Source organism: Grampus griseus (genome assembly GCF_964374135.1).
Source record: "Grampus griseus genome assembly, chromosome: 2".
NCBI lineage: Eukaryota > Metazoa > Chordata > Mammalia > Artiodactyla > Delphinidae > Grampus > Grampus griseus.
Window position 1 is genome coordinate 96241555 of NC_139018.1, and position 26626 is coordinate 96268180.

A 26626-nucleotide genomic window follows, 5' to 3' on the forward strand; every position below is an offset into this window, starting at 1 on the left:
CATGTTGAGCATCTTTTCATGTGCCTACTGGCCATCTGTATGCCTTCTGTGGCGAAATGTCGATCTAGGTCTTCTGTCCATTTTTTGATTGGGCTGGTTTTTTTGATATTAAGCTGTACGAGTTCTTTTGTATATTTTGGAAATCAATCCCTCGTCAGTAGCATCGTTTGCAAATGTTCTCCTACCTAGACTTTTGAAACAATAACCAAATCCCACCTGTGGTGGACATGTACGAACAGACATTCACATCCCAGAAAGCCGCACCTTTCGATACCTCCTCCTCGCCAGGAATCCTCGGGTGTAGGCCTGGATGGTGATGGCGGCCACGCGAATCAGTTGGTACAAACTGCGGACAAGATACGCACGACAGTACTTCTGAATGATTATGGCTGCCCATGCTTCTTTTAAGGCTGTGGCGGTAACAGCTTTCCTTGGTTTAAAAGAATGCAGAGTAAATCTGTTACCCACAGGGCATTGACACCTACTCCAGAGGGCAAGCTTGTGCAACACCGCTTAACTAAGGCATATTCAAATGTTGTGCAAATCTACACATTAAACGCTGTAAGTGGTTTATGCTAACGTCTACTCAAGATCAGTGTCATTACCTCTCCTTTCCACCCTGATCCGAACGTGGACCTGCTCCAGGAACGAAGCACCACGTGGGAACGGCCACACTCTTCACATTCAGGCCGATCACCCCACTGTCACTCACATACCCACAGAGACCGTGACAACACAACTGTGCTTTGGCATTGCACCTGCTCATTCCTCTAGTCATTCTTGTGGGAAATCACGCTGGAGGTTCTAGATCAGGGGTTGGAAAACTACGGCCTGGGGGCCAAATCTGCAGCCTCCCACCTATTATTGTCCACTTTTGCTGGAATGCAGCTGCAACTATTAATTACAAATGCCCATGACTGATTTCACGTTACAAAGGCAGAGTTTAACAGCTGCGTGAGAAACCACATGACCCCAGAAGCCCAAATATTTGGCCCTTACGGAAAAAGTTTTTCGAAGGACCTATCTGAAGGACTGGGGGTGAACACAAAGTTCTTACCTTCAATGTTTGCAACCTCATGAAACAGAAGGACTTAGAAATGGTCAAGTGGGATAAGAAGAAAAGTAAAATAACTACTAAAAGATCTGTAAGAGAGATCTTATTGAAATATCATTCTGCTTGGGAAGAGCTGAGATGTCAGCCAGCCTTAATGGAAAAGTAGGATTTCTGTAGACACTGAAGTTTGGAAAAGGCATTTCAGACTAAGGGACCAGTGAAGGCATGAAGGCCTAACAGTGCCTGAAATATGCAGAAAAAGGGAATTTGTCTGGAATTGCTAGAATGTAAGACACATGGAGAAAATTGGTAGTCTGTGAGGTGAGAAAGATAGATGGGGACAATTTGTTACTAAAATATATATATATATATATATATATATATATATATATATATATATATATATATATATATATATATATATATGAGTAGAACACCTACTATGTGACAATCACTGTGCTGGGTCTTACGGATGGATGCAGTGGGAACCAGACAAGTATGGTCCCTGTCCCCACAGAGCTTCCATGCTTATAACTGCATCCAGGCCATGGGCGGACGTGAATACCACGTTGAAACCTGAGTGCTCTTCTGTGGGAAACAGGGGCCACTGGAGGCATTCACAGCAGGAGCAGGGCAGGCCCTGCTTTAGGAAGATGGGAGAGAAAGGCAGCAGGTGGAGGGCTGTGCTGTAGAGTGAAAGGCAAACAATGATGAAGGCCTCGTCCAGGGCACGGGTGCAGGAATGAAATGAACGGGACAAACACAAGAGGCAAGTGGGGAACAGAATCCCAGGCCACGGTGATTCCCAAATGGAAAGGGAGCATGAGTTTGGGGAAGAAGCTAACTCTGGAGTTTCCTGCCCTCGAGACTGCTGCTATTAACTGACACCAGAGGCTCGGGAGGGCAAGGCTGGCTGTGTTTCTGTGTAAGATGGTTGCCTGGGAGAAGAGTGGGCTGGGGTGGGGGTAGGGTGGTGGAATGGCGAGTCCAGTTTGGGGTGTGCCGAGATGAAGGCTGTGGTGTGTCAGCCACGTGCAGAAGCCCAGATGCTGTTGGAGGTCAGGCTCAAGCTTGGGACAAGGGAGGCTGAGCCACACAGCCTGACCCTTAAACACCTGCGCCCTCAACTCCCCTCAGAGCAAGTGAAGGAGGGAGGCAGGGCAGACACAGAACCGCAAAGTGCTGTCCAGGAGGGATGCCCGTCTTGCTGGCCAGGCCAGCATGGCCTCCTGGGAGCACTCAAGGAGGGGCGGGGTGGGCGTGGCCGGCGGAACTGCCCTCCACTCAGGCAGCCCCACCCAGGGGTTTAGTGCCTGCGGGTAGAGCCTTGCCATGGTCCCCCCAGGCATGGTTTGCCACACCACCTGCAAGGCAGGCTGGTCACTGGTGTCTTTACTCTGAGGCTTCACTTGGACCTTGATCACCTTAGGTGTTTTCGGTTCCCAGGAACCAGCGGCCCAGCCCCTCTACCGGGTCTCACCAGGAATTCTGACCCTCTTCAGCAGCACGCTGATCAGGGCTTCCCCTCTTCAGGGTCCTGGTTGTCACCTCTGCCACGTGGGGACAGCAGGCAGTCAGCACCACCTGCCCCCGAGGACACACCCATCTCACCTGGAGGCTCACGGCCACCTCGGGGGGACGCATCTGCACCTGGGTCCCAGGAGAAAGGAGGCCCCGCCCCCCGAGGGGACTGCGAAGAAAGCCAAATGATGGCACACGTCTTCTTGGTTCCAACATACCTCACGGTTTGCTGACCCCGGAAGTACTGCTGTATGATCAGGGCCGCTCGTCTCTCTCGGAGGAATTTTTTTCTCTGGAGCCAGCCACGGATGTGCTTTTGTATCACAACACAACCCTGTCTCAGTTTATCCAACCGGAGTTTCTCTAAATAAGCCACTTGCCCTGCTCTGAAGAAAATTTTGGTTTTACCAAACTGGTACTGATTAGAATCCTGGAAGAGAAAAATGACATAATCAGAAACAAAATCTTTCAGATTTTCTATAGTACTTGGAAAAGATGTTGAGAGATCCAAACATGCCACAACATTGTTATTCTGACATCTCTTTGACATAAAGCAGAAAAGCTCTGATTATGACCTAGAGGTTTATATTTTGCCTTGTTTGTTTAAAGCTTCTTTCTGGGGAAGAAACGGACTTGAGGGTGAGGCATCCGTCTGTGGGGTGGGAAGGGGTGTGTGCATTGTTGGCTGGGCTGCCGGGGAGCTCCAGCCTTTCATAGGTGGTTTCCACAGAAGAGCAGAGGCACCTGGAAAGGCTTGGTTTCTGTCTTCCTTTGGCTTCTCTTTACCAACCCCTTCCTGGCCATGATAACTGCTTCCCCACTTCTTTTCTGTCACAAGTCATGGCTTCAGCAAACCTCTAAGTCCACACTGAGGGCCACACCAGGAACCCCCGGCTCAGCGACCGTCTAGCTGACTGTGTAACATAAGCCTGGCCCGCAGAAGCTCCCTAGGCTGTGAGAGAACACAGCAGGACAGGAGGACACGGTGGCGGTGGAGGCCAGGGCTTGAATTCGGGTCCCTCAAGGTGACTCCTGCTGTCAGGAGATGATGCCCCATGAGTAGGTCTGCTCTGATCTCCTTAGCACACAGACGCACGGGGCACGTTTCCTTTCTGCTTAGGCATTCACACAGTTACAGCCCTGAGACAGAGGCAGAGATGAGGACAGTGTCTGCGAGCCCGTGGTTCCAGGAGACAGCAGGACTGACCTGGATGAGCCTGTGTAAAATGACTTTGCACACCTCCTTTTTATCGCTGAATGAAAGCTCCTGCTTGGTCATGAGGATCCCATAGCGGCTGTAGAACTCGATGTACGTCCACCTGGAAAGTCAAGGCAGACCTAAGGAGCCGGGCCGGAGGAAACGCATGCTGCCTGTGGACCCCAAGGGCGTACCTGCCACTGTTCTGGGGACAATGACCCTGATGTTTGACCCACTGCCCACAAACCTCACCTGAGCACACCTGGATGGTTTTGCTCCCTGGATGCCTCCCGTTAACATTCCGCTCCGACAGCTGTCTCCCCCTCCAGCTCCCTTTCTCAGGGGCACTGGGGAGGCAGCGGGCGACCCTCACTAGTGCGGAGATGAGGGTGGGGTGTGAGGGTGGGGACGGTGGCCTCTGTCTCACATGGTGCTCGTTCATCTGGCCTTCCCACAGCACAGCGGGACACCTTATGAACATATCTGATGAAAACGCGGCAGCCCCTCCCTTGGATCTCAGCACAGACCTGAAGTTGGGCACTTTTCCCCCCAAACAAGGAACTGACAACGTACCTAGAAGGGTAGCTCTGCGCACTAATGCGAATGGTTTCTAAAACGCCACAGGCTCGCAGCTGCTGAACAATTCTCTTGGAGTCAAACCTGAAAGAAGACGATCTGATCATGTGTTAAGCCATCGCAGTTGATAAACAGGCCCATGAACAGTGTAGCGGACCTGCCCCAACCGTGAGCTCCTGGGCAGCAGACCGGCCTGTGTAATCCCTGAGCCCAGCAGATACTTAATAAATACGTGTTGCACGTCAAACGAAGAGAGCACCTCTGTGAAACAGTTCAGAAAGCTTCACTGAGGACACGGGGAAAGGAGCAGCTGATTCTGACTGAGGGAGGCAACAGCGAGAAGCCTTGTGGGGAAACGGCCTTTGGGCTGAGCTTCGAATGACAACCAGAGTGGAAGAAATGTCCAAGCTCACCCGTCCCAGCGCCTACTGGTTGCTGAGTTCCCTTTATAAGACACCCCACAGGTGGCCCTCTGGCTTAGGCCTGACCCTCTGAGGACACACGGACACAGTCACCACCTCCAGACGGACCACTCCCTTAGACACCTCTCAGCTTGAGTCAGCTAAGAGGCTCTCTATAACTTCCACCGTGGGTCTGGGCCTTTTCCCTGGGGCCCCAGACAACAAGTCTAAGTAAGGCCTCATGGCATGTTTGAAGACAAAACTTCAGACCCCTCTACAGCATTTCTCCTGCAAACACATACAAATTCTTACCATCAGGGAAAATGTTCTGGCTTTCTCAGTTGCGTAAGCTTTAGCTGTAGAATAATTCTTTCAAATCTAACCCTTTTGCTTAATCCCGGAGATGAGACGGCTTAGCCAGAGGGGTTGTGCTAACATTATATGTAGAGGGCAGGCTTGTTCTGAATCATTTAAAAACCGAGAAACAGTAAAGTTCACGACAATTGCAAGCAAATTCTCCAACATCACGACAGAAACCGTTTCCTCGGTGTTTCTTCCCCACTCTGTTGCAGAAGAACACTTACTCAAAGGGCAATTGCTCATCATTTGGTTTGATGCATCGAACGTAGTGGGGCATGGTGGCATTGAGGGTCTCCATGAGCAAGTACAGAGAGCTGCGGAACTAGGAAACAAGGTCAGGTGACAAACATCGTGCTGAAATTTAATGCTTAGATCCGGGTTAAAAGGAAAAAAAAAGGTCCAACCTTATTGTAAAGCAATTATACTCCAATAAAGATGTTTAAAAAAAAAAAAGGTCCAACCTTGATAAGTTACTCAAGAAGAGGAAAAGTTAACTTCATGCATAAACACCTATTACGAAAGGTTTTAGTCTGTGACTGGGTTTATCAGCATATCCTGCTCTTGTGGACAGAGCAGTTCTCCATCCAATACTCCCAAACAGCAAAGGACTTTAGTGACTCGGGTTACTGTGCAAACATATGGTTTGCTCAGATGCGTGTAGCCTTAGAGGTCGAGGCACTATGATGATGAACTACTACTTTTCTTTGAGTTTGCATTTATATTAACAGATTTGAAGAAACCCAGTGCCCGTGTCCAGGCCCGGAATGGGTCCCACCCATCCCTGGCTCCCTGCCCTCAGCCCCCTCGCCCTCAGAAAACTCTCTCAGTACCTTGCTCCCCACGGTGCTCCGGAAATGCTTGTTGTTTGGCTTGATGACTGGCTTTGCAGATTTAACTGTGATCGCTGAACCGAAAGGTGAAGAAGGAACCGGATTTTCTTGAAAAAAGTGGGCACAGAGATGAAACTGGGAAGAACAGAGAGGGTTTCAATGTCAAAAGTATTCGCCCACAGTCCTTAGCTGGAACAATCAAGGAAATGGTCACAACAACGACGTCTAAACCAGTAGGGGGGTAAAGGAACAATCTTGGCCAAATCTCAGTTCCACAGGGGGGTCGTCCTCACTCGGGATGACTGACGGTTTCTTTCCCAGGAATGGGAGCAGAAGGGAAAGCATGTGAATGTCTGTATGTGGGTATCACTCCAAGTGTCAGAACAGGAGAAGCATTTATTCTTCCTCCCTCTGCGCCTTGGCTCACGTTGCTCCTGCACTTGGAATCTCCTCCCTCCTAACCCCATGTTCTCATCCCTGCAGATCCAAACCCTACCCATTACTCAAGGTGCTATAATAATATTTTCTAGCCCCACCCCCTTCACAATAACTTCCCTGGTGTCCCAGCGCCAATTAATCCCAACTTCCTCTGAGTTACCCTAATCTTTGATCTGTGCCTCTTTTAAGACACTCACTATTTTCTACCTTGCATCACTTATTTCTTTCAATGTCTTATCTTCCCTCTTGGAGAAGATCTCGTATTTTCTTCTTTTAAATCAGACATTGAGAATCTTCTCTGGGGGAGAATTCCTGCCTGATTCATCCTGTAGCCCCTGTGGAACAAGCGAATCTGAAATTCCCAGGCCTCTGACAGCTTGTGGGCTTAGTGCAGAGACCTATCTGTGCCTCACCACGATCTGTGTCCCTCTTCCAGACTGGACCCCAGGTAAACAATTGGTGAAATACGTCAACTAATTCTGTACACAGATACAGGCTATTTCTACACTGAATTCTCTGTCATAAATCAATTTTAATAACTGAAGTTGCCATGGCCTGTGATTTACTTATGACCATTAGTGGGAAGTGCTCAGGCTCATTTGGGAAATTGTCAAAATTCTTGAGCATCTGGTGCTCTGTGATGACCTAGATGGGTGGGATGGGTGGGATGGGTGGGGAGGGAGGTCCAAGAGGGAGGGGATATATGTATACTTACAGCTGATTCACTTCACTGTGCAGCAGAAACTAACACAACATTGTACAGCAATTATACTGCGATAAAATAAAATTTAAAAAAAGAGAAAAAAAAATACTTAAGCATCAGCAAAGGACTGGGGACCTTCTAAAAGAAGGAAAATAAATATGATAACCAAATCTTCATAAAAAATGAAGGACTGTGTATGAAATATCCTTTTTCTCAAATTTTAAGAATTTGAATTCTTAAAATTCTTAAATGGAAAGAAATGTTTAAGGAGGAAAAGAAAAAGCCAGAAGTCACTCTTACGGTGACACTTCATCATACAGAACCGTGGATTCAAGGAGCTCACATATGCAGAGCAGCACTCCATCTTGCTTTGGTTTTCCTTGAGCACTTACTTGGCACTACCTACCATTGCTTGCTTTCATGTGTAAGGTATGTTGCTCCCTCTGGGATGTGAGCTGCATGAGGGCAGGAACCCTGTCTGCCCTGTTCACTGCTGTATCCCCAGAATCTAGGACAGTGCTTGGCACATGCTAAGTGCTTTATAAGTGAGTGAATGAATAAAATGTGAATTATGATTCTTTAAATGATTGTATTATCTGTCCTTCGTCTCTGTCATCTGCATATTTGATTTCTGATTTTGCATATAGTGGAAATGTGCATGCTTTCAGAAGCTAGAAACATATTTTAGTGCCAGTTCCGAAACAGTCATTTTTTGTATGCAGGAGCTACAATTCGCTGTTACAAGACAGTTAACACACACACACACACACACACACACACACACACACACTTCTTACTCTTTCCTGATACACATCCAGATCCACGTCAAGTACACAATGAATAACATTAACCACCTCTTAGGACTTTACAAACCTTGCTGGCTCTCAGGATTTCAACCAGCATGTCATAGACGGTGTCTCTGTTCTTCTCAAGGAAACCTTCACATTTATACTCTACCTATGCAAAGAAAGGAATTAGTTCCAAAGAGGCAAATGCAGACAGCATCTAAGTACCACAGGTTTCTTTTCTTTTTAAAGAAAGATTAATGAAGGGGCTACAAAGGCAATGTTTTAAAAAGAGATTCAGTTTGTTTGTCACAGCAACGCCATTACAGAAAGCTTAGGAAGCTGGGAATAAGTCATCTGATGCAAAGCGCCAGGCTCTCCCGCTGCCTGGACTTCTCACTGGCCGCTGGTCACTCTACACTCACCCATTAGTTCCCACTGGCCCCAGGTGACTGTTTTTTCCCTGTAACATGTGCCGCTAATACAAGAAGACCTGGCTTAGGGCTCCCTTTGCCTTTGAAGCCACCAGGAGGAGGAGAAAAGCTCAGTGGTGTCCTTTGAGTCAAACAGAAATGTTTTCCTGAATCAGCATTAATGTGGTAGAAAGGAAAGAAAAATTGACCAGCTGATCACAAAACCTTCCAGGACCACAAACCCCTTAGAGTCAGGTTTAGAGTGGGTCAGTGTTTGCCCTGATTGAACTTGGCTTAGAAAAACCCTCCATGCAGCCCTTTCTGATTCATAAGGCTTCTCAAATCCCTCAAACAACATATCCAGGGTGGCTGCTTAAACATTCAAATCTCTGGTTAATCACAAAGCTACAGTCATCAAAACAGTATTGTACTGGCATAAAGACAGACACATAAATCAACAGAGCAGAACAGAGAGCCCAGAAAAGAACGCACACTTTTAGGGGCAATTAATCTACGACAAAGGAGGCAGTCAGGATTAAAGAGTTAAATGTAAGACCTGAAATCATAAAACTTCTAAACGAAAACACAGGCAGTACGCTCTTTCACATCAGTCTTAGTAATACTTTTTCGTAAATGTCTCCTCAGGCAAGGGAAACGAAAGCAAAAATAAACAAATGGGACTGCATCAAACTAAAAAGCTTTTGCACAGTGAAGGAAACTATCAACAAAACAAAAAGGCCACCTACTGAATGAGAGAAGTTATTTGCAAATGATATATCTAATAAGGGATTAATATCCAAAATATATTAAGAACTCCTACAACTCACCTCCAAAAAGAGAAACAATCCTATTAAAAAATGGACAGAGGATTTGAATAAACATTTTTCCAAAGAAGACAGATAGCCAACAGGCACATGAAAATATGCTCCACATCATTAATCATCAGGCAAATGCAAACCCAAACCACAATGAGATACCACCTCACACCTGTCCGAATGAATAGTCAACAAGACCACACATAACAAGTGTCGGTGAGGGTGTGGAGAAAAGGGGACCCTCCTGCACTATTGGTGGGAATGTAAATTGGTGTAGCTACTATGGAAAATAGTATAGAGTCCTCAAAAATAGAACTAACATTTGATCCAGCAATTCCACTCCTGGGTATATATCTGAAGAAAACAAAAACACGAATTCAAAAAGATACATGCACCCCTAGGTCCTCTGCAGCACTATTTACAATAGCCAAATCTCTGGAGTATATATTTTAAAATGTGATATATATTCTTCATAAATAAAAAAATAAAAATTTACAAACTGTGAACAAACAGGCTTTCAGGGGTGCTGGAATGTGGAGGCAGAGAGGGTGTTCAGGGACCCCAGGGCAAGGACTCTGCTTTGTCCCCTGGGTAGGAAAGTGTCCTTCCTGGTGCACAGTTCGGGTTATGAACCAGGAACGCTGGCTGTCTGGAAACACGCCCTTGTGAGTACAGCACATGGACTGTTGTATAAGTTCTTCCAGGCTGGTGTGTGAGCCACCAGTATAAACGAGCAAAGGAGTAACAAATATAGAGCCTTCCCAATCCCAGGAGACTGTTTGCAGGGACAGGGTAGCAGGTACCTGAGTGCCTCTGTTGGGGGCACTGGGGACCATGGCAAAGTGTGCTGATTTTCTGCATCTAAGCACAGCTGCCTTGCTCTCAAAACAATTTTATTTCCTTGGCTAATGAAATTGAGAACCTAAGCTGACCCTACAGTGTGTATGGTTTCTTCTCACCCATCCATAGGACACGCAAAATGCTGCGCTGTTAGTTCTTTTAAGAGGGTCTTCTTGGAAGTGCCAGGTGACAAGAATGAAACGTACAGACACCATGTACTATAGAGAGGGTCTCTTGAAGTAAATCCCATATGTGCTTTACATGAAGTCTGATCCTTTTTTTCCCCTTGGGATCACAACTGTGAAATTATAAAGGACAGCAACTAGAAAAGATAACTTGATATATCATCACTCATTTCATGTGCATCTCTTCAGGAGCCTATCTGAAAAACTCCAAGCACTAAAAGGCGGTCACATTTAACTCTGCTCCTCTGGCCCACAAAGGTTATTATAGCTGTCTGTCTGGCTGTCCCTCCACTGCCCCCGTGGACACTCAGGCACAACCAGCAGACTGACCCACAGCAATAGCCTCTAGGACAGGCAAGTACAGGCTGTACCCATGATCCCCAGGCGCTGGCCAAGCCACTGGAGTAACACCCAACCCGGCAATAACACAGAGGGCAGGAGTTTCCTTAAGGAAGGAAAGCAAGATGAGAAAGCATGTTTAGGGCAGGTGGTTGTGGTACATTTTCTTTTTTTTTCCTTCCATTTCCTAAGCTTTCCGTAATTTGATTAAAAAAAATTATTTTTTACTAAACATTTTTTTCATAAGAAATTGGAGACATATAAAGAAAATAAAGATCACTTAGAAAACCCATCATCTTGAGTCAGTCTCTGTTACCAATGTAAAAATATATTATGACAATAAGAAAGGGTCAACAAAAAGATATTCCTTTCAATGTAGGAAACAATTATGCTGTCTTGATTATAGCAATATCACGGAGAAAATAAACTGATAAAAGGTTAATGAACTCACAATAAGCCCCAAATCAGAAATGAGGTCCATTGGCAACATGCTTATCTTTAAAGCAGTACGACTGAAATGCATATATTTTGTGATAAAGACAAATTAAGAACTGTTACGCTCACACGCGCGTGCATACACATAGGTATCCTTCATCAAAGCTACATGCTAAGCGTGATGGTTCTGACCAGCAAAGTCCCTGGCCTGCTTGCTCCTCCCAGGAGACAGCTGTGGGCCAGGGGCAGACAGCACTGCTCCAAACTCTCACTGTACCTTATCAGCAAAGTGCTGGATGATAAAGGATGTGTTTGACATTCTGGGTTTTTCAAACAAAGAGTTCTTGTTGACAAAATTATTATACAGCTTTTGAAGCCAGTTTTCATCAGTCCCATGTGGTAACTGGAAGAGAAAAGCAAACCAAATAGCAAGTAAGAAAACAGAGGGGAGGAAAAGCGCTAATTCTAAAAAACCAAGATGAGCTGCACCTCAGAGTGAACTGCTCTACATGAGAGGCTCCTGTTTCAAATGCAACTCTAGGCATAAATCTGTCTTTGATCTTATTCTTTACAGTGATATTTAAATGGACACATCAATGTTCTTTTATTTTTATTTTATTTTTAATTTTTGTTTTTTTGCGGTACGCGGGCCTCTCACTGTTGTGGCCTCTCCCGTTGTGGAGCACAGGCTCTGGATGCGCAGGCTCAGCGGCCATGGCTCACGGGCCCAGCCGCTCCGCGGCATGTGGGATCCTCCCAAACCGGGGCAGGAACCCGTGTCCCCTGCATTGTCAGAAGGACTCTCAACCACTGCGCCACCAGGGAAGCCCATCAATGCTCTTTTAGAAGAACAAAATGTTATTGATGAAAAGGAAACGGTCACATAATGACGTAAGAATGAAGGATTTTATTTCTGCAAAATTGGCAGTATTTTAACATTTCTTCCTCCCAAAATTATGTGAACATGATTTTTATTCTTGGTCGAATGGGGGAAGATTGGAACCCAAATGTAGTCCTCCCCACCCCCTGCCTCAGGAAGAAAGCTGTTTTGTCTTACTGCCTAGTTAATAACTACCTCCTTGAACTAAGATCTTACCTACTTAAACTAAGCTAGATGCAAAACTTGTTCTTGATACTGGTGATTGTGAAGCTATCAATTACATTCAGCCTGAACTCTGTGAATCTAATATTCCATATAGGGAATGACTCTGTAGAGTGGGTACAAATATTCCTAGAGGTTACCTTGGCCTCTGCACCCTGCCTCCAGTAGATCAGTCCAGAATGTTTGGCCCTGATGCCTGTCTTTTAATCTTACATCACTGAAGGGGCTAAAGCGTAGGTGGCACCAGAAAGGCTAATCTGTGAGAAGAACCATGGAATTGAGAATTCTAGGGAGAAAACACCAGTAAGTCTTCAACATTACAAGCATTTGGGGCTGGGGGTGGTAAAAATAAATCTTTGGGAAAGAAACAAGATGTGTGTTTAAACGTTAAAATATAACCTTTAAACCAAAAGAATGAATACTGTCCTAGGGATTAGTTTTTCCTGTGGCCTGACAAAGGACAGTGCTAGGCTGACTCACTGTGAAGTTGTTCCTCCCAGAGGGTAATAATAATAGGAAAATTTCTAGAGACTCTTTTGTCAATTGTATGATGTTGATTTTTCAGCTGCACCTCCCAGTGGGTGACTCATGGAATCAGGAAGTAAGAGAAAACTCAGTTCCTATTAGTCATTAACAACTGGCGTATAGTCACTTGTTGTTTCCATGTCCACTCTATATATACACCTAGCAACAGCTTCAAAGGGCTCCTCCCTGCTGGACATGACCTAAGAGGTCATGCATGTTACCCAAGGGTGGGCTACACCTGCTGAGGGCAGGAGGCTCACCGGACCCTCTGGGGTTCCTGCTATGGACTGCTGTCTCAGTGTTAACATCCAACCAAATAGTAACACGTCAGGAATTTACATGTACATTAAAAAAAATCCATTTTGCAATATGCTCATCAATTACTACTCAGAAGTTGAAAACAACAGTTATTTTAAAAAGTTACCAAGCATTCTTCATCCAGTAACTCCAAAATACCCATTTTGGCTTCAATCAGGTCAATAACTGGTTGGTTGTCATAAAAATCTATCAGAGTCCAAGGAATATCTTCCTTCATATACTCTTCTTGTTCAAGTTTAAAGACATGCTGGAAACCCGGAAGTCAACATAGAAAGTAAAAGAGAACATTAGAGTGTGCTTCTGAAGAACAGGACATAAACGTTTGGAAAATGTAGATATATGACTGCTTTGAATGTTTATGGAAGACCCTGAGATGCACGCCACCCTCCTTACCCACGATCAGTGCTGCTGAGGTCCTAACGTGGGTGTAGTTGTCATCTTCCAGCCCACTCGCAGGGGGTCCCCACATCCTGGGGTGTGAGGCCTGAGCCAGCCTGCCACCTGTAGCACTCAGGGTGGTCCTGGAGCCCCTTCCTGCTCAGCCACTGCTACTGTCCAACGCAGACCCAGCCTCTTTGGCCGGGTGGGAACCAGCCTGCCTGAGAATGTTGGCTCTGGGGCAGTATGAGAAGCTAACAACTTGGAGAGCTTTGTACAGTACTTGTTCGGGCCATGAGGGTACCAGGGAGGCCTCCCAGAGGGCTGGCTCAGGCGCATCCTGGCTGCAGGTGGCAGAAGGGGGAAGGGCTACGAGGAGAAAGGCGCCCACGGGAGAATCCCAGTGGAAATTGCACAGAAGCCCAATAGGTGGTTGAGAACTGAACGGCGCCCGTACAGGCCAGAGAGACAGCACAACAGTGATGGGGGTGGGGGGCAATGGATGGCGCTGCAAAGGACAGCAGAGGGGAGATCACATCAGCCCCCTGTGTACCCCCAGAGAATCTCAGACCTGTGGCCTTTTCCTAGGGGCAGTGAGGATCCACGGAGTTCACGATGAGATCTAAGTTCTGGAAAGGTAACTTGGTTTGGGGGTGGGGATGGCTTTGAAGAGGGCAGGACTGGAGGCAGAAAGCCCCGTCAAGACTCAGCCCAGGGTTCTGTGGAGGCCAGACACTGTGCAAGGAAGGTGAGCAAGGGCAACGAGGCCGGGATGAACGTGAGGCTCAGGACACTGGGTCAGCAGTGGTGCTTTAATCGCAAGAGGGAGCGTAGAAGGCAAGGAGCCAGGAAGGGAAGGTGGCAGGTTCACTTTGTCACTGCTGAACTCCCAGAGGCCACCCAGATACAGGGGTCCAGCAGCGGCCAGACTTACGGGACTGGAGCTAGGAGAGGGCTCACTAAGGCTTTCATGTTGATATTTTAAGGTTTTACCTCTTCCAGGAGGATCTGCACATTGATATAAGACTCAACCCCACACACCCCCAAAATAAAGTGAGGCGGGGGAGAAGGAGGATGAAGTGGAAGAGGAGGAAAAGCAGAATAAAAAAAGAAAAAAATGGAATTGCAGCCTCTGACATGCTATTTTCAGGAAGTGTCTTGCACATGTTATTCTGAGGTTGAGGTGAACGTGTATGTCGGGGACCAAGACGGCACTGGCGTCCCGGGAGGGGCAGGATCTACAGACACAGTTCGACCTCAGGTGAGTTATGCTGCACACCCACTTGGAATAAATCTTAGTTTCAGTTATTAAATGCTAAACTTCCAGGGAATCCTTGAGAATGTTAACAGAATACAAATTCGCAACAGGGTGAAATTTTACGCTTATACATGACTTAATTCTGGAGCAAGGACTAGCAAAGCAAAAAAACATTTGCTGGGTATGATTCAATGTTAGGTCTTCTCCTTACGAGGATATTAGGCAGATACTACTGACCTGTTTTCAAAATAAGAAAAATGAGGCTCAGAGAACCCTAGGTCCCAGAGGTAGAGCTGAGACTCAAACCCAGTTCAGTTTGAGCAAAAGCCCATGCTCTCCATGATGTCACACTGTCTTCTCATGAGTTGTGTGGGAGAAGCTGAATTTCAAATGACAAGCAGGAGTTCTCCAGGTGAAGATGAAGGGATGGGGAAAGGACAGGGGCAGGTGGGTTGTGGCAGAGAGAGCAGCAGGTGCAGATGCTGAGGCTCACAAAGACTGGAGCCTTCAGGAAACTAAGTGGTTTGGTCTGGCTGCAGGGCGGGTGGCCTGTGTCCAAGAATGGCAGGTGATGAACTGAAACAGAAGTGGGCAAGTGGCTCCACAAAGATGAAATAGGATGGGAAGGTGCAGTTTCAAGATACGGCCACAAGATGGTGCAGTGACCCAGCATGTGAGTGATCCAGCAAGATTTGAAGAGGGAAGAACCAGACTGAGCCTCTCTCGATGGTCTGTCTCTCTGTCTCTCTCTCACACACTCACACACACACTCACACACTCACACACACACACACACACACACACACACACGGCTGAGAGCTAGTTTCAAGAAGGCAGAAAAGTCACTTACCAGGTTAAACTGCTGTTGCAGCTTTTCATTAGCATAATTGATGCAAAACTGTTCAAAGCTGTTCGCATCAAAGGTTTCAAAACTGAAATACAGTTTAAACAAGTTAAGATATAACTTGAAGGATATATACATTCATTTATAGGTTAGCATTTTTTCACAGATTTTACAGTTTAAAAGTTTTCTATGTTTTCTGCAAGTTTTAAATATGCCTCAAAGCTTCTGGTTTAAATATCCTAGCATTCAGTTTATAAATCACCTTTTTCCAGGCTGCCCCAGGAAGGCATCTTGTGTGTACAAAACACCTACCTGAGGCAGGCATTAGAACAGGCATGGTACAATATGGCATATCATTTAATCCACACCATAACACTGTCATCAGCACTATTATCCTCACTTTATAAGACTGAGAAGTTGAAAAATTTGTCCGAGGACAAACAGTGTCAGACTGAGCTGTGAGCTGACCTGACTGTAACACTTATGTTTCCAGTGAAAAAGCAATGCTGCTTCCTGTTGCCCCACTCTTTGCTGCACGCAGAGGCAGCACGGTTTTGCCTCCCAAGGGATGCTTTCACAGTCCTTGGAGGAAAAGGGCAAGGCCATCTAATACCCATAGCCCAGCAGACCCCTTTAGGTCCAAGGCAAACAGCCCCACCTCCTTTTTCAGACTTTCAGTGTCTGTCTCTGGAGCTGCAAACTCACAAGCTGAGAGGGGACCAGTAGACGACAGAATGGGGGGGCAGGCTGGAACCGTGCGGGGCCCATGATAACCCGGATTGCCCAACGGGCAGGTACTACTCAGCTCCAGCCAGCTGTGGCCATGGATTAATGCAGGTCAGGATGTGAGGTCACCTGATTCTCAAGAGAATCCAGAACCCCGATTTTATGTGAATCACCCCACTCTACGATGTGGGCTGAACAAAACTGGGGCACCCAATTCACCACCGGTCCAGATGAGCGCTCCTGCCAGAAGGAGGCTGAGTACTTTAGGTGTTAGCATTGATGCTCATCACCTCACTTAACCCAACACCGCCCTAAGTGAAGAGCTGCCCTGACCCCACTGTTACACCCGAGGGTCAGAAGAGATGGTGACCATTGCAATGTGGTGCCAGACATGCAATTCGACCCCAGCTCTTCGTGCCTCTAAAGCCTTAGTTCTTTTTTTTTTTTGCGGTACGCGGGCCTCTCACTGTTGTGGCCTCTCCCGTGGCGGAGCACAGGCTCCGGACGCGCAGGCTCCGCGGCATGTGGGATCTTCCCGGCCTGGGGCACGAACCTGCGTCCCCTGCATCGGCAGGCGGACTCTCAACCACTGCGCCACCAGGGAAGCCCCCTAAAGGCTTAGTTCTTAATCACTCTAATCCCGAGAGGTTCCTGCCAGCTTCAGCCATGGGTCCCCTGGGAATCTCACTTGACTGAGCCCGTTTGGCTCAGTTTAGAATTCCTGGGGAGGTTAAGGGCCCGGACTGTCCTCTGGGCAGCTGCAGGGTGACTTGGAACAGGAGCAGAACCCACAGTCCTCACAGCCCCATTCCACACGCGCCCTGCGTGGTCCAGAGGCTCTGCCGGCCTGGACATTGCAGACAGGCCACGGCTGGGCCTGGAGGGGAGACAAAAGGGCCTCATCGTGCCCTGCAGCCCGCAGCTGGGGCCAAAGGCTGGACTTCCTAGGGCAGGGGCGGAATGTCGAACATCAATGACTGTTTTCCTGTTCACATCTGAACAATCCTTATGGTTCTTAAAATATCTTCACGATTTCTTCCATTTGACCTTTGTAATAACCCCGCCAGTGAGGTCCCCTCCGAACCTGAGGTTCAGAGAGGTTCTGTGACTTTCTGGGGGCCACACAACAGGTGTGGTGCCGTGCTCACTCCCTGCGGTCTGACTCCAAGCCCCAGGCCTTTCCAGCTCTGGGTCTAGAGAACATAAATACCCGACTGGCTGGGGAACCACAAGCCTCCATGTTTTTCCAAGCTGAAATCTCAACGCTCATAGCTTTGGCTTTCATCGCCTTCACAGAGGGTAACTTTTCTTTTCAGGCTGTCTTATTTCCAGGTCACCCTGAGCTCAGTTCTCTCAACAGCTGCAGGTGTGCATGCACGGGGGCTCACCTAGACATAAGCACACTGGAGAAAGGTGTGAAAGGATTCGCCCCAGACAGTAACACTCTTACTTCAAGAGGAGAGCTTATTTTTTTGGAGGGATGAAATGAATTCATGGGTGGCAGTGAGCATGTTACTTTTTAAATATCCAAGGAGGAATTTAATTTTAAAATAGAAATTTAAGATCTACTCTAACAAGTTCTTAAAAATTTACAATTACTCCTGTCAAAGATTTGCCCACTTAGCCAAAAATTCAACTTCCTTATGACAGTGGTCTATCAGCCTGCGGATCTGACACCGCCCTGTCATTCTCCTGACTGACGGCTCCCTGCTCTCAGCTGCCCCCTCTCTTCTTCCTGCCCTGCTAACCTGCAGCACACCCATCTACTTATTCCCTGCCCAGAAATCATCCCAACCTCTAAGTATCTGCCTGCCCCCTCCACTAAAATTTAAGTCCCTAGAGGTCAGAAGCCATGTCTATTTTCTTTAACAATCACACCTGACATAGTTCCTGGCACATGCATATTTGTTCTTGAATGAAATAATATATTCTTAAAATAAAGGGCTACTGGGGCTTCCCTGGTGGCGCAGTGGTTGAGAGTCCACCTGCCAATGCAGGGGACATGGGTTCGCGCCCCGGTCCAGGAAGATCCCACATGCCACGGAGCGGCTGGGCCCGTGAGCCATGGCCGCTGAGCCTGCGCGTCCGGAGCCTGAGCTGCACAACGGGAGAGGCCACAACAGTGAGAGGCCCGCGTACCGCAAAAAATAAATAAATAAATAAATAAAGGGCTATTTATTTTAAAGACATTTTAAAAACACAGAAAAGAATAGAAAAAATATAACAGTCACATTTCCACCACAATGAGAGAGACTATTGTTAAGCAGGGCTATTCCCGTTTAGAAGTCTGCTTAAATGATTATTGGCTGCTCAAATCCTTTTTTTTTTGAACGGACAAGGTAAATAATTTACTAGACTACCCCAGCAATGTATCACTAATTTATAACTGTTGACAGATACTATTAATTGGGAGTCATATGTACAGTATTAACTTAGAATCTAAGGTAAACAAGGAACTCCCCTGAGGCACAGCCTCACATTAAAGAGCTGTGGGAAAAGCGATTTCTCTCTCTATGCGTAAAAGTTCAGCGGCCCCTTCTGCCCGCCCTCCCAGCAGGCCAGCCGGCTCTCCCCTCCAAATGGGAAGGGGAGGGAGAGCTGCTTTTCTCGGGGTGTGGGGGGACACTCCCCAATCTCGGTGGAATACTCCGTGATGTCTTCCCTGGGACCATCTGCCCCTCCTCCCCCTGAGAAACCAGGGTGGGTCCTGGGAGAGGGAAGGGGTTGGGTGCTGAAGGCCAGTTGCTAACAAACAAAAGCCCGGGTGCTAACTCCCCTCACGCTGGCCAGGCCTCACTCACTCTTCCTGGCTGTTCTACAAGTGTCTTTAGCACAAGTCTGACCTGGAAAAGCAGGACTGGGCAATGAAAAGAAGCAAGAAAAAAACCCCAGTGTGGGAACTTGGTCCCCAAATGTATTAGAATTCTTGGAGGGACTTCCCTGGTGGCGCAGTGGTTAAGAAGCCACCTGCCAATGCAGGGGACAGGGGTTCGAGCCCTGGTAAGGGAAGATCCCACATGCAGCAGAGCAACTAAGGCCATGTGCCACAACTACTGAGCCTGCGCTCTAGAGCCCGCAAGCCACAGCTACTGAGCCCACATGCCACAACTACAGAAGCCTGTGCGCCTAGAGTCTGTGCTCCACAACAAGATAAGCCACTGCAATGAGAAGCCTGTGCACCGCAACAGAAAGGGGCCCCTGCTCCCCACAACTTCGCGTGCAGCAGCGAAGACCCAACACAGCCAAAAATAAATAAATAAATAAATTTATTAAAAAAAAGAATTCTTGGAGAATGGGGCAAACACATGACCCTCATGATCCAAGAATGGAAGAAGATTTTAGGTGTGAGGAGGCTGGTTGGTAAAAGGCCTGGGTTTGAGTCTACCTCTGGCCCTGTGAATGTGGGCAAGGTGCAGGACCGCTGGGGCTGTTATTTTCACCCTATGAAATGGGAAAGGTATGTCAGGGCGCTATACCTCACAGGGCCTCTATAGGGAAACAGAAGTGGGTGAGAGCCTCATACAGTGCTGGGTTTTCCCACCAGCAGAGCAACTGTGAAAGAGTCTTCCTAAGGCTTAGTTGTTTCATCTGTAAAACGAGGGTAATTATAAGGTTGTTTGAGGAATAAGAAGGTGCACGGAGACCACTCAGCATGGTAGCTGGCACGTGGCTCTGGAAGTTGGCCATTATTGATTTAGAATTTATTTAATATACCCTAGAAAAAAGACACTGTAGCCCAGGAGACTGTATTTAACATCCATATATATGCAAAAAAAAGAGAACACCATCTTTCTTTTTTTTTTTTTTTTTTTTTTTGCGGTACACGGGCCTCTCACTGTTGCGGCCTCTCCCGCTGCGGAGCACAGGCTCCGGACGCACAGGCTAAGCAGCCATGGCTCACGGGCCCAGCCGCTCCGCGGCATGTGGGATCTTCCCGGACGGGGGCCCGAACCTGTGTCCCCTGCATCGGCAGGCGGACTCTCAACCACTGCGCCACCAGGGAAGCCCTGAACACCATCTTTCTGATCATGTGAAACACAAAAGAGCAACCAGAACAAAATGACGTAAAAATAACAGGCATTTGACATTAAAATGAGGAAAGACAAGCTCATTGAAGAGACTCTTACCCATAAATGTCCAAAACACCAATAAAAGTGTGCTGCTTGCCTGAAAACTGCAAGGCTTGGTTAATTCTCTCCACAATGAAGTCAAACAGCTGAGCGTAGATCTTTTTGGCCAGCGCGTCCCTGGCGTTGATGGCCTGGGACCTGGTCATGGGTTTCACCACCGTCTCGGAGTTTGTGATGATTTTGCGATTACACAGCCACTGAGCGACTCTGACACTCTCCAGGCCCAGGAGCTCACAGAACACCTCCAGGTGACGGCCGTCCTCCTTCAAAAGCAAGACACAAGCCCCGTCAGGGCCATCGGGCCATCTAAACCGGCACTGGCCCACTCAGCCAGGCCCCTCGGCCTCTGCATGACCAGGCCTTAGGACACAGAGCCAGGTCTGGGAGTGAAGCAGGAGGACCTGCAGTGGCACTCAGCCTGCACCTGGTCCCTGGCAGGGCACCGCTGTGGTGATGCCAGGCAGCCCTGGGCTTGGTCCCACCTGGATTTTCGTTCTGGCCAAAGAATGTCAGTAGTGATTTAGGCCACAGAAGCAATCCTCTCCCCTCTCCTGTGCATGTGGACACAGCCTGGAAACCTCTCTTCCCTTTGCATCACATCCAGGCCACCTGCCAGAGCCTACACTCACCCTGTCCCTCCTTGTGTTGTTGGGATTTGCCCGGGGGGTCTGGCCCAGGAGGTACCTAGGTGTCATTGTCAGAGAGAACACGGTGGGCTCCCTGGACTAAAGTAGCTTCCCAGCCAACTTGAGGGCTGTGGTGGGGACTCTTCCTGGACGTACAAAGTGAATCTTATTTCTCTCCCAAGCCTGGGCAGGAGAGCTGCCCCACTGGCCAGCAGGCAAGGAGAGTTCTCCTCCTGTTTGTCTTCAGACAGCATGGACTAGGGGTCCTTATCACTAGGCAAGGAGATGTGATCCCATGTGACTGCACACCATCATTCCTCTCGGGAAGGGGAACTTCTGAGGCAGGCTGATCTGTAGACAGCATCTCAGCCAATCGGGAAAACCACATGATTGCACTTAAAAAGCATCAGAAGGCTTCCCTGGTGTCGCAGCGGTTGAGAGTCCGCCTGCCGATGCAGGGGACGCGGGTTCGTGCCCCGGTCCGGGAAGATCCCACATGCCGCGGAGCGGCTGGGCCCGTGAGCCATGGCCGTTGAGCCTGCGCATCCGGAGCCTGTGCTCCGCAACGGGAGAGGCCACAACAGTGAGAGGCCCGCGTACCGCAAAAAAACAAAAACAAAAAAATAAAAAGTAAGCTGGCTTTATCTGATTGAATTTGCCCAATATTTCAAGTTCTTGATGCAAATGACTGAAAATTACAGGACTGATAATTTTCTACAAAGATTTGACATCTTTTTTGTGGAATCTGTCTCCTAAGATTGATAGACAAAGGATTTTTAGTCTATCAATTTTAACTCCTCCTCCAAAATACTACCTTCACAACAAACTTCACAGGACAGAGTTCAAAGCAAGGGCATTTGTTGGGTGGAAATCATGGGAGTTTCAGAAGAAAAAGTGCAGCAGCCCATTTCTGGGGTAAATGAGCCAGTATCCAGAGGGAAAACCACACCTACACACATTCCAGGCCTACCATCACCTTTCTCCAAACTTCCCATTCCTTTGTGAACTGACTGACTCTGTCAGGGCTGGATATTGGTGGCGATGGGGGCGGGGCGCTTAATGTAGGAATCTGAGGAGAGGGAGGAGAATTACTTCCTGGTCATAGGGCAACAGGCCAAAAACACACCCTTCATTTCTGCTCAGCGGTCTCTCCCCTTAAACCGCAGGTCCCAGAGCTGAGAAATTACCAGGTGTACAAAATTAACAATTGTTCCCATCTGTTGTTTTGGGGACATGAAAGTAGATATTGTTATGGACTGAATGTTTGTTTCAGTCATATGAAAAACTCATATGTTGAAGCCCTAACCTCCAATGTGATGGTATTTGGGGCTTTTAGGAGGTAATTAGGTTTAGATGAGGTCATGCAGATGGGGCCCCCATGATAGGATTAGTGTCCTTATAAGAAAAGAGACTAGAGCTTGCTGTCTCTCTCTCTCTGCCGTGTGAGGACACAGCAAGAAGGCAGCTGTCTGCAAGCTAGGAAGAGGGCCCTCACCAAGAGTTCAACCATGCTGGCGCCTTGATCTTGGACCTTCAGCCTTCAGGACTGTGAGAAAATAAATTTCTGTTGTTAAGCCACCCAGCCTGTGGTATTTTGTTATGGCAACCAGAGATGAAAAGACACATATGTTAATACAAAGCTTTAACGATAAGAAGATTTTGCATTTCAGAGAAACATTTTTAACTGTGTGACTGTCCTCTTTACATGGATATTGTTGAGAATAAGCAAACACATACCCCAGCAAGAATCACCACTCATATAACATTTGTTGCTAAAGAGACACACATATAAACTTATCTTGTGTCCATTAAATAAAGAAATCCGTCACAAAACTTACATGGGAATATATTTCCATAGAGAGCACCACTGGTGTTTGAATCAGGCATGTGTCAGGAGGTAGGAGGCGTCCTTTCTACTAAAACTGTCCAGTGCCCTTAAGGCCCTGCATGATCTGCACATTTCCCTCCTGCCTACCCCCCATTTTCTGGCCTCATCTACCACCCCTCCTTTCTCTCACTCCTTTCTGCATTTACCAATCTTTTGGCTATTTTTCCAATAACACTTCCTGCCTTAAGGCCTTTGCACCTGTTGTTCCCTCTACTTCAAATGTTCTTCCTCGAAGCGTGTGTGTGAAGTGACACAATTCACTTCCTTATGGAATTAGAAAGGCTTTCTATGAATGCCAGATACAAAAGGCACAGCCCTGCCCCACCCCTACTCTGCTTCATTTTCCTTTTTAATGGCTATCGCCAGCTGCCAGAGCCTGTAACTGTTTATTGTGTCTCCCCCTCCTCCACTTCCTTCCCCCAGATCATAAGCTTCATGAAGGCCTTCTGATCTTGTTTTGTGCACTGCTGTTTCTCCAGAGCCTATAACAGTGTCTGGCACAGAGTAGGCACTCAGGAAAAATTTGTTGAATAAAAGAAAAACAGAGAATGCATTTTCCCCTTCTCTACTGTTGCAAGGGGAAGAAGCTTTACTCTTTGAAGGTAACCCATGGAAACTCCTACCTTCCTTGTTCCAACTGGTCTCCCCAGTAGGCTCAATGTGCCTGGTGCTAAAATGCAAAAGCAGGGTAACCATGAGAGGTTTCTACTGATGATCCCCCCAACACAGGAAGGGTGAAGCAAACACATATCTTACACTGACTGCTGATCTCTCGTTGCCCACTGCTATGATCTGCACATTGCCCAGATGTAGGATGGCTGCCAGGATCTTAAAAACATCCATCTGAAAATCTTCCTTGAAACCTGAAAACAAAATTTTTCCCAAATTAGGAATACTGCATTTCTTCTCTTGCTCAGTAACTAGTAAGATAAACACCTGAATTCTCTCATGACACTCTAGTACCATCAGTGCCAAGAGCTGGGACAGGGAACAATGAGTAGACCCCAGGGAAAATCCAGTTCACTGTCTTTCTAGTTTGACGTGTGCAGACACACAATGTGAGCTGTACAACCCACCAGGTTTCCCTTTTGCTGTGGCTGCTAGGAAGTTCAACACAAAAATTAGTATCTGAGTAATGACTTCATGTCGGGTTCCTGGGAGAACCAGCTCTCATTCATTCTGTGTGCTGTGCTTTCTTGTTAATTTTTTTTTTTTCTTTTTTGCTCATAAGCTCTCTGGATGCTTTTTATGGTGGGTGCTGGAAGGATTTCATTTGCCCCTCCAGCTCTGCACCCTGCTCTCTGCCCCAGGGGACTGGCCTGTTTGGACCAAGGCAATGGGTTCTGGTGGGGTTTGACCAGTGGGGACCCTGGCAGGAGATCAGAGAGCAGGAGGAGACAGGTGCTGGGTACATCTCCCCATCTCTTTCCCTGCAAAGTTGCCTCAGGCTGGCTGTGTTGCCAACTGACAGAATGTTACTGTTCCGAGTCAGCGCTGACTTTCCCCACCCTTCCCTTCAGGCTCTGTGCCTGAACAGAAAGGGCTGCTGCTTCCAGGTCCCTACTGCTCCTCGGAGCCCCCTTAGCCCCACAGTTTGTAGTTGCTCCCTTCATAAATAAACCCTCCTCCTTTTATCCTATTTGAATGTGCCCCATGTTTCCTCGATGGGACCCCGACCAATGTATGTGGAATATCACTTGTGAATGAAAAATGTTGCCTGCCATATCATCAAACAATGGGTGCTGTGGCCATCAGACCATCAGCCACTATCGCTGCCCACAATGGTGCACCCTGAGGGGATTCCGGATGGAGAAAAGCAGGAAACGGGTCCTAGATAGCTAAGGTGCGTATCAAAGGAATGATTTCAATGAACCCAGACTCTTGTATCTTCCCATAAATAGAAAAGTGCTAAATTCCTTAATTTGAGATGTCTGGTTTTCTTTAATTAACAGTAATCTTTTGATGTTCTGACTTAAAACTCCTACATATCCTGGCTCCTCCCTTACCTCTTGGGAGCAGTCCCTCAGAGCTAGCTGAGAGGCTGTGTGCCAGGCTGAAGTCCTCAGTTTTGTCCTCCAAATAAAACATAATTCTCAACTTTTAGGTTGTGCACTTTTTTCAGTTAACAGGAGACCCTCGACTCCTCCAGCAAAAGAGCAGCAGGTCCTAAATGCCCCGTAAGAGCCATTGCAGCCACCTGCTGCTTCTGACTTGAGGACATCTGGACTATCTCAATAGCAGCTAGGTCACGTTCTTAAATAATTTCCAAACCTGGAGAGACTTCTCTCTACTAAGATCACACAAAATCAAAGTCATAAAAGATTTCAAACCTATGGGACCTAATGAAACTTAAAAGCTTTTGCACAGCAAAGGAAACCATAAACAAGATGAAAAGACAACCCTCAGAATGGGAGAAAAGATTTGCAAACAAAGCAACTGACAAAGGATTAATCTCCAAAATATACAAGCAGCTTATGCAGCTCAATATCAAAAAAAAAAAAACCCAATCAAAATATGGGTGGAAGACCTAAATAGACATTTCTCCAACGAAGACACAGAGATGGCCAACAAACACATGAAAAGATGTTCAACATCACTAATCATTAGAGAAATGCAAATCAAAACTACAATGAGGTATCACCTCACACCACTCAGACTGGCCATCACCAAAAAATCTATGAACAATAAATGCTGGAGAGGGTGTGGAGAAAAGGGAATCCTCGTGCACTGTTGGTGGGAATGTAAATTGATACAGCCACTATGGAGAACAGTATGGAGGTTCCTTAAAAACCTAAAACTAGAACTACCATATGACCCAGCAATCCCACTACTGAGCATATACCCAGAGAGAACCATTAACTCAAAAAGACACATGCACCCCAATGTTCATTGCAGCACTATTTACAATAGCCAGGACACGGAAGCAACCTAAATGTCCATCAACAGAGGAATGGATAAAGAAGATGGGGCACATATATACAATGTAATATTACTCAGCCATACAAAGGAATGAAATTGGGTCATTTGTAGAGACGGGGATGGACCTAGAGACTGTCATACAGAGTGACGTAAGTCAGAAAGAGAAAAACAAATATCGTATATTAACACATACATATGGAATCTGAACAAACTGGTATAGACAACCTTATCTACAAAATGGAAATAGAGACACAGACATAGAGAACAAACGTATGGATACAAGGAGGAAAGGGCGGGGGGGAGATGAATTGGGAGATTGGGATTGACACATATACACTATTGATACTATGTATAAAATACGTAACTAATGAGAACCTACTGTATAGCTCAGGGAACTCTACTCAGTGCTGTGTGGTGACCTAAATGAGAAGAAAATCCCAAAAAGAGGGGATATATGTATACGTATAGCTGATTCACTTTGCTGTATAGTAGAAACTAACATAATATTGTAAAACAACTATACTCCAATAAAAATTTTTTAAAAAATTTCAAACCAAAATTACATGGAAGCCTCCAGTTCAATCTGAGTCCAGGCATCTGCAGCTGTTCCATTTCGCGCTAATGCCTACATTTGAAGGACAGACGATTCTAACAGAAATAAACCCCTGAGCATCACCATGATAAATGACAGGTAAGTGATGAAGAAAAGCAACTAAATATACAAAGTTTGGGAATCCGCTCTGGCACCCCCACTCTCTGTCTGATCCATCGCTTACTTACCCCATGCTTTCCAAAGCTGACAAAAGTGAAATAACAACTGCAGAGCAATGATGTCAAAGAAAGAACTTAAGACCTCACTTAAGTCATTACTTTTAGTAAGATAAAATCACTGCAAAAGCGCCACTGGCCTGAGGTAGATTTCAGTGAGAAACATAGTGGTCAAGTTTCTTGAGCCTGAGGTCCAGGATAGGTCTGCTTCCAGAGTATTCTTTCTGTCAGAGATCTTAATGGCTAGGCAA

At 46.9% G+C, this 26626-nt stretch overlaps 1 protein-coding gene across 1 annotated transcript in view; it reads right to left on the bottom strand.

Moving 5' to 3' along the window:
* MYO5C (myosin VC) overlaps window positions 1-26626 on the bottom strand; it is a gene marked incomplete at both ends in the record, with an annotated part of 116250 nt that overhangs the window by 58537 nt on the left and 31087 nt on the right. Inside the window, 12 exons of the mRNA XM_082649405.1 lie at window positions 265-430; window positions 2794-3005; window positions 3783-3894; window positions 4347-4433; window positions 5335-5432; window positions 5941-6075; window positions 7955-8038; window positions 11171-11296; window positions 12945-13085; window positions 15325-15406; window positions 20172-20437; window positions 23445-23551. Of these exons, the coding sequence (XP_082505531.1) occupies window positions 265-430; window positions 2794-3005; window positions 3783-3894; window positions 4347-4433; window positions 5335-5432; window positions 5941-6075; window positions 7955-8038; window positions 11171-11296; window positions 12945-13085; window positions 15325-15406; window positions 20172-20437; window positions 23445-23551 (1616 nt within the window). The remainder of the gene's footprint in view (window positions 1-264; window positions 431-2793; window positions 3006-3782; window positions 3895-4346; window positions 4434-5334; window positions 5433-5940; window positions 6076-7954; window positions 8039-11170; window positions 11297-12944; window positions 13086-15324; window positions 15407-20171; window positions 20438-23444; window positions 23552-26626) is intronic.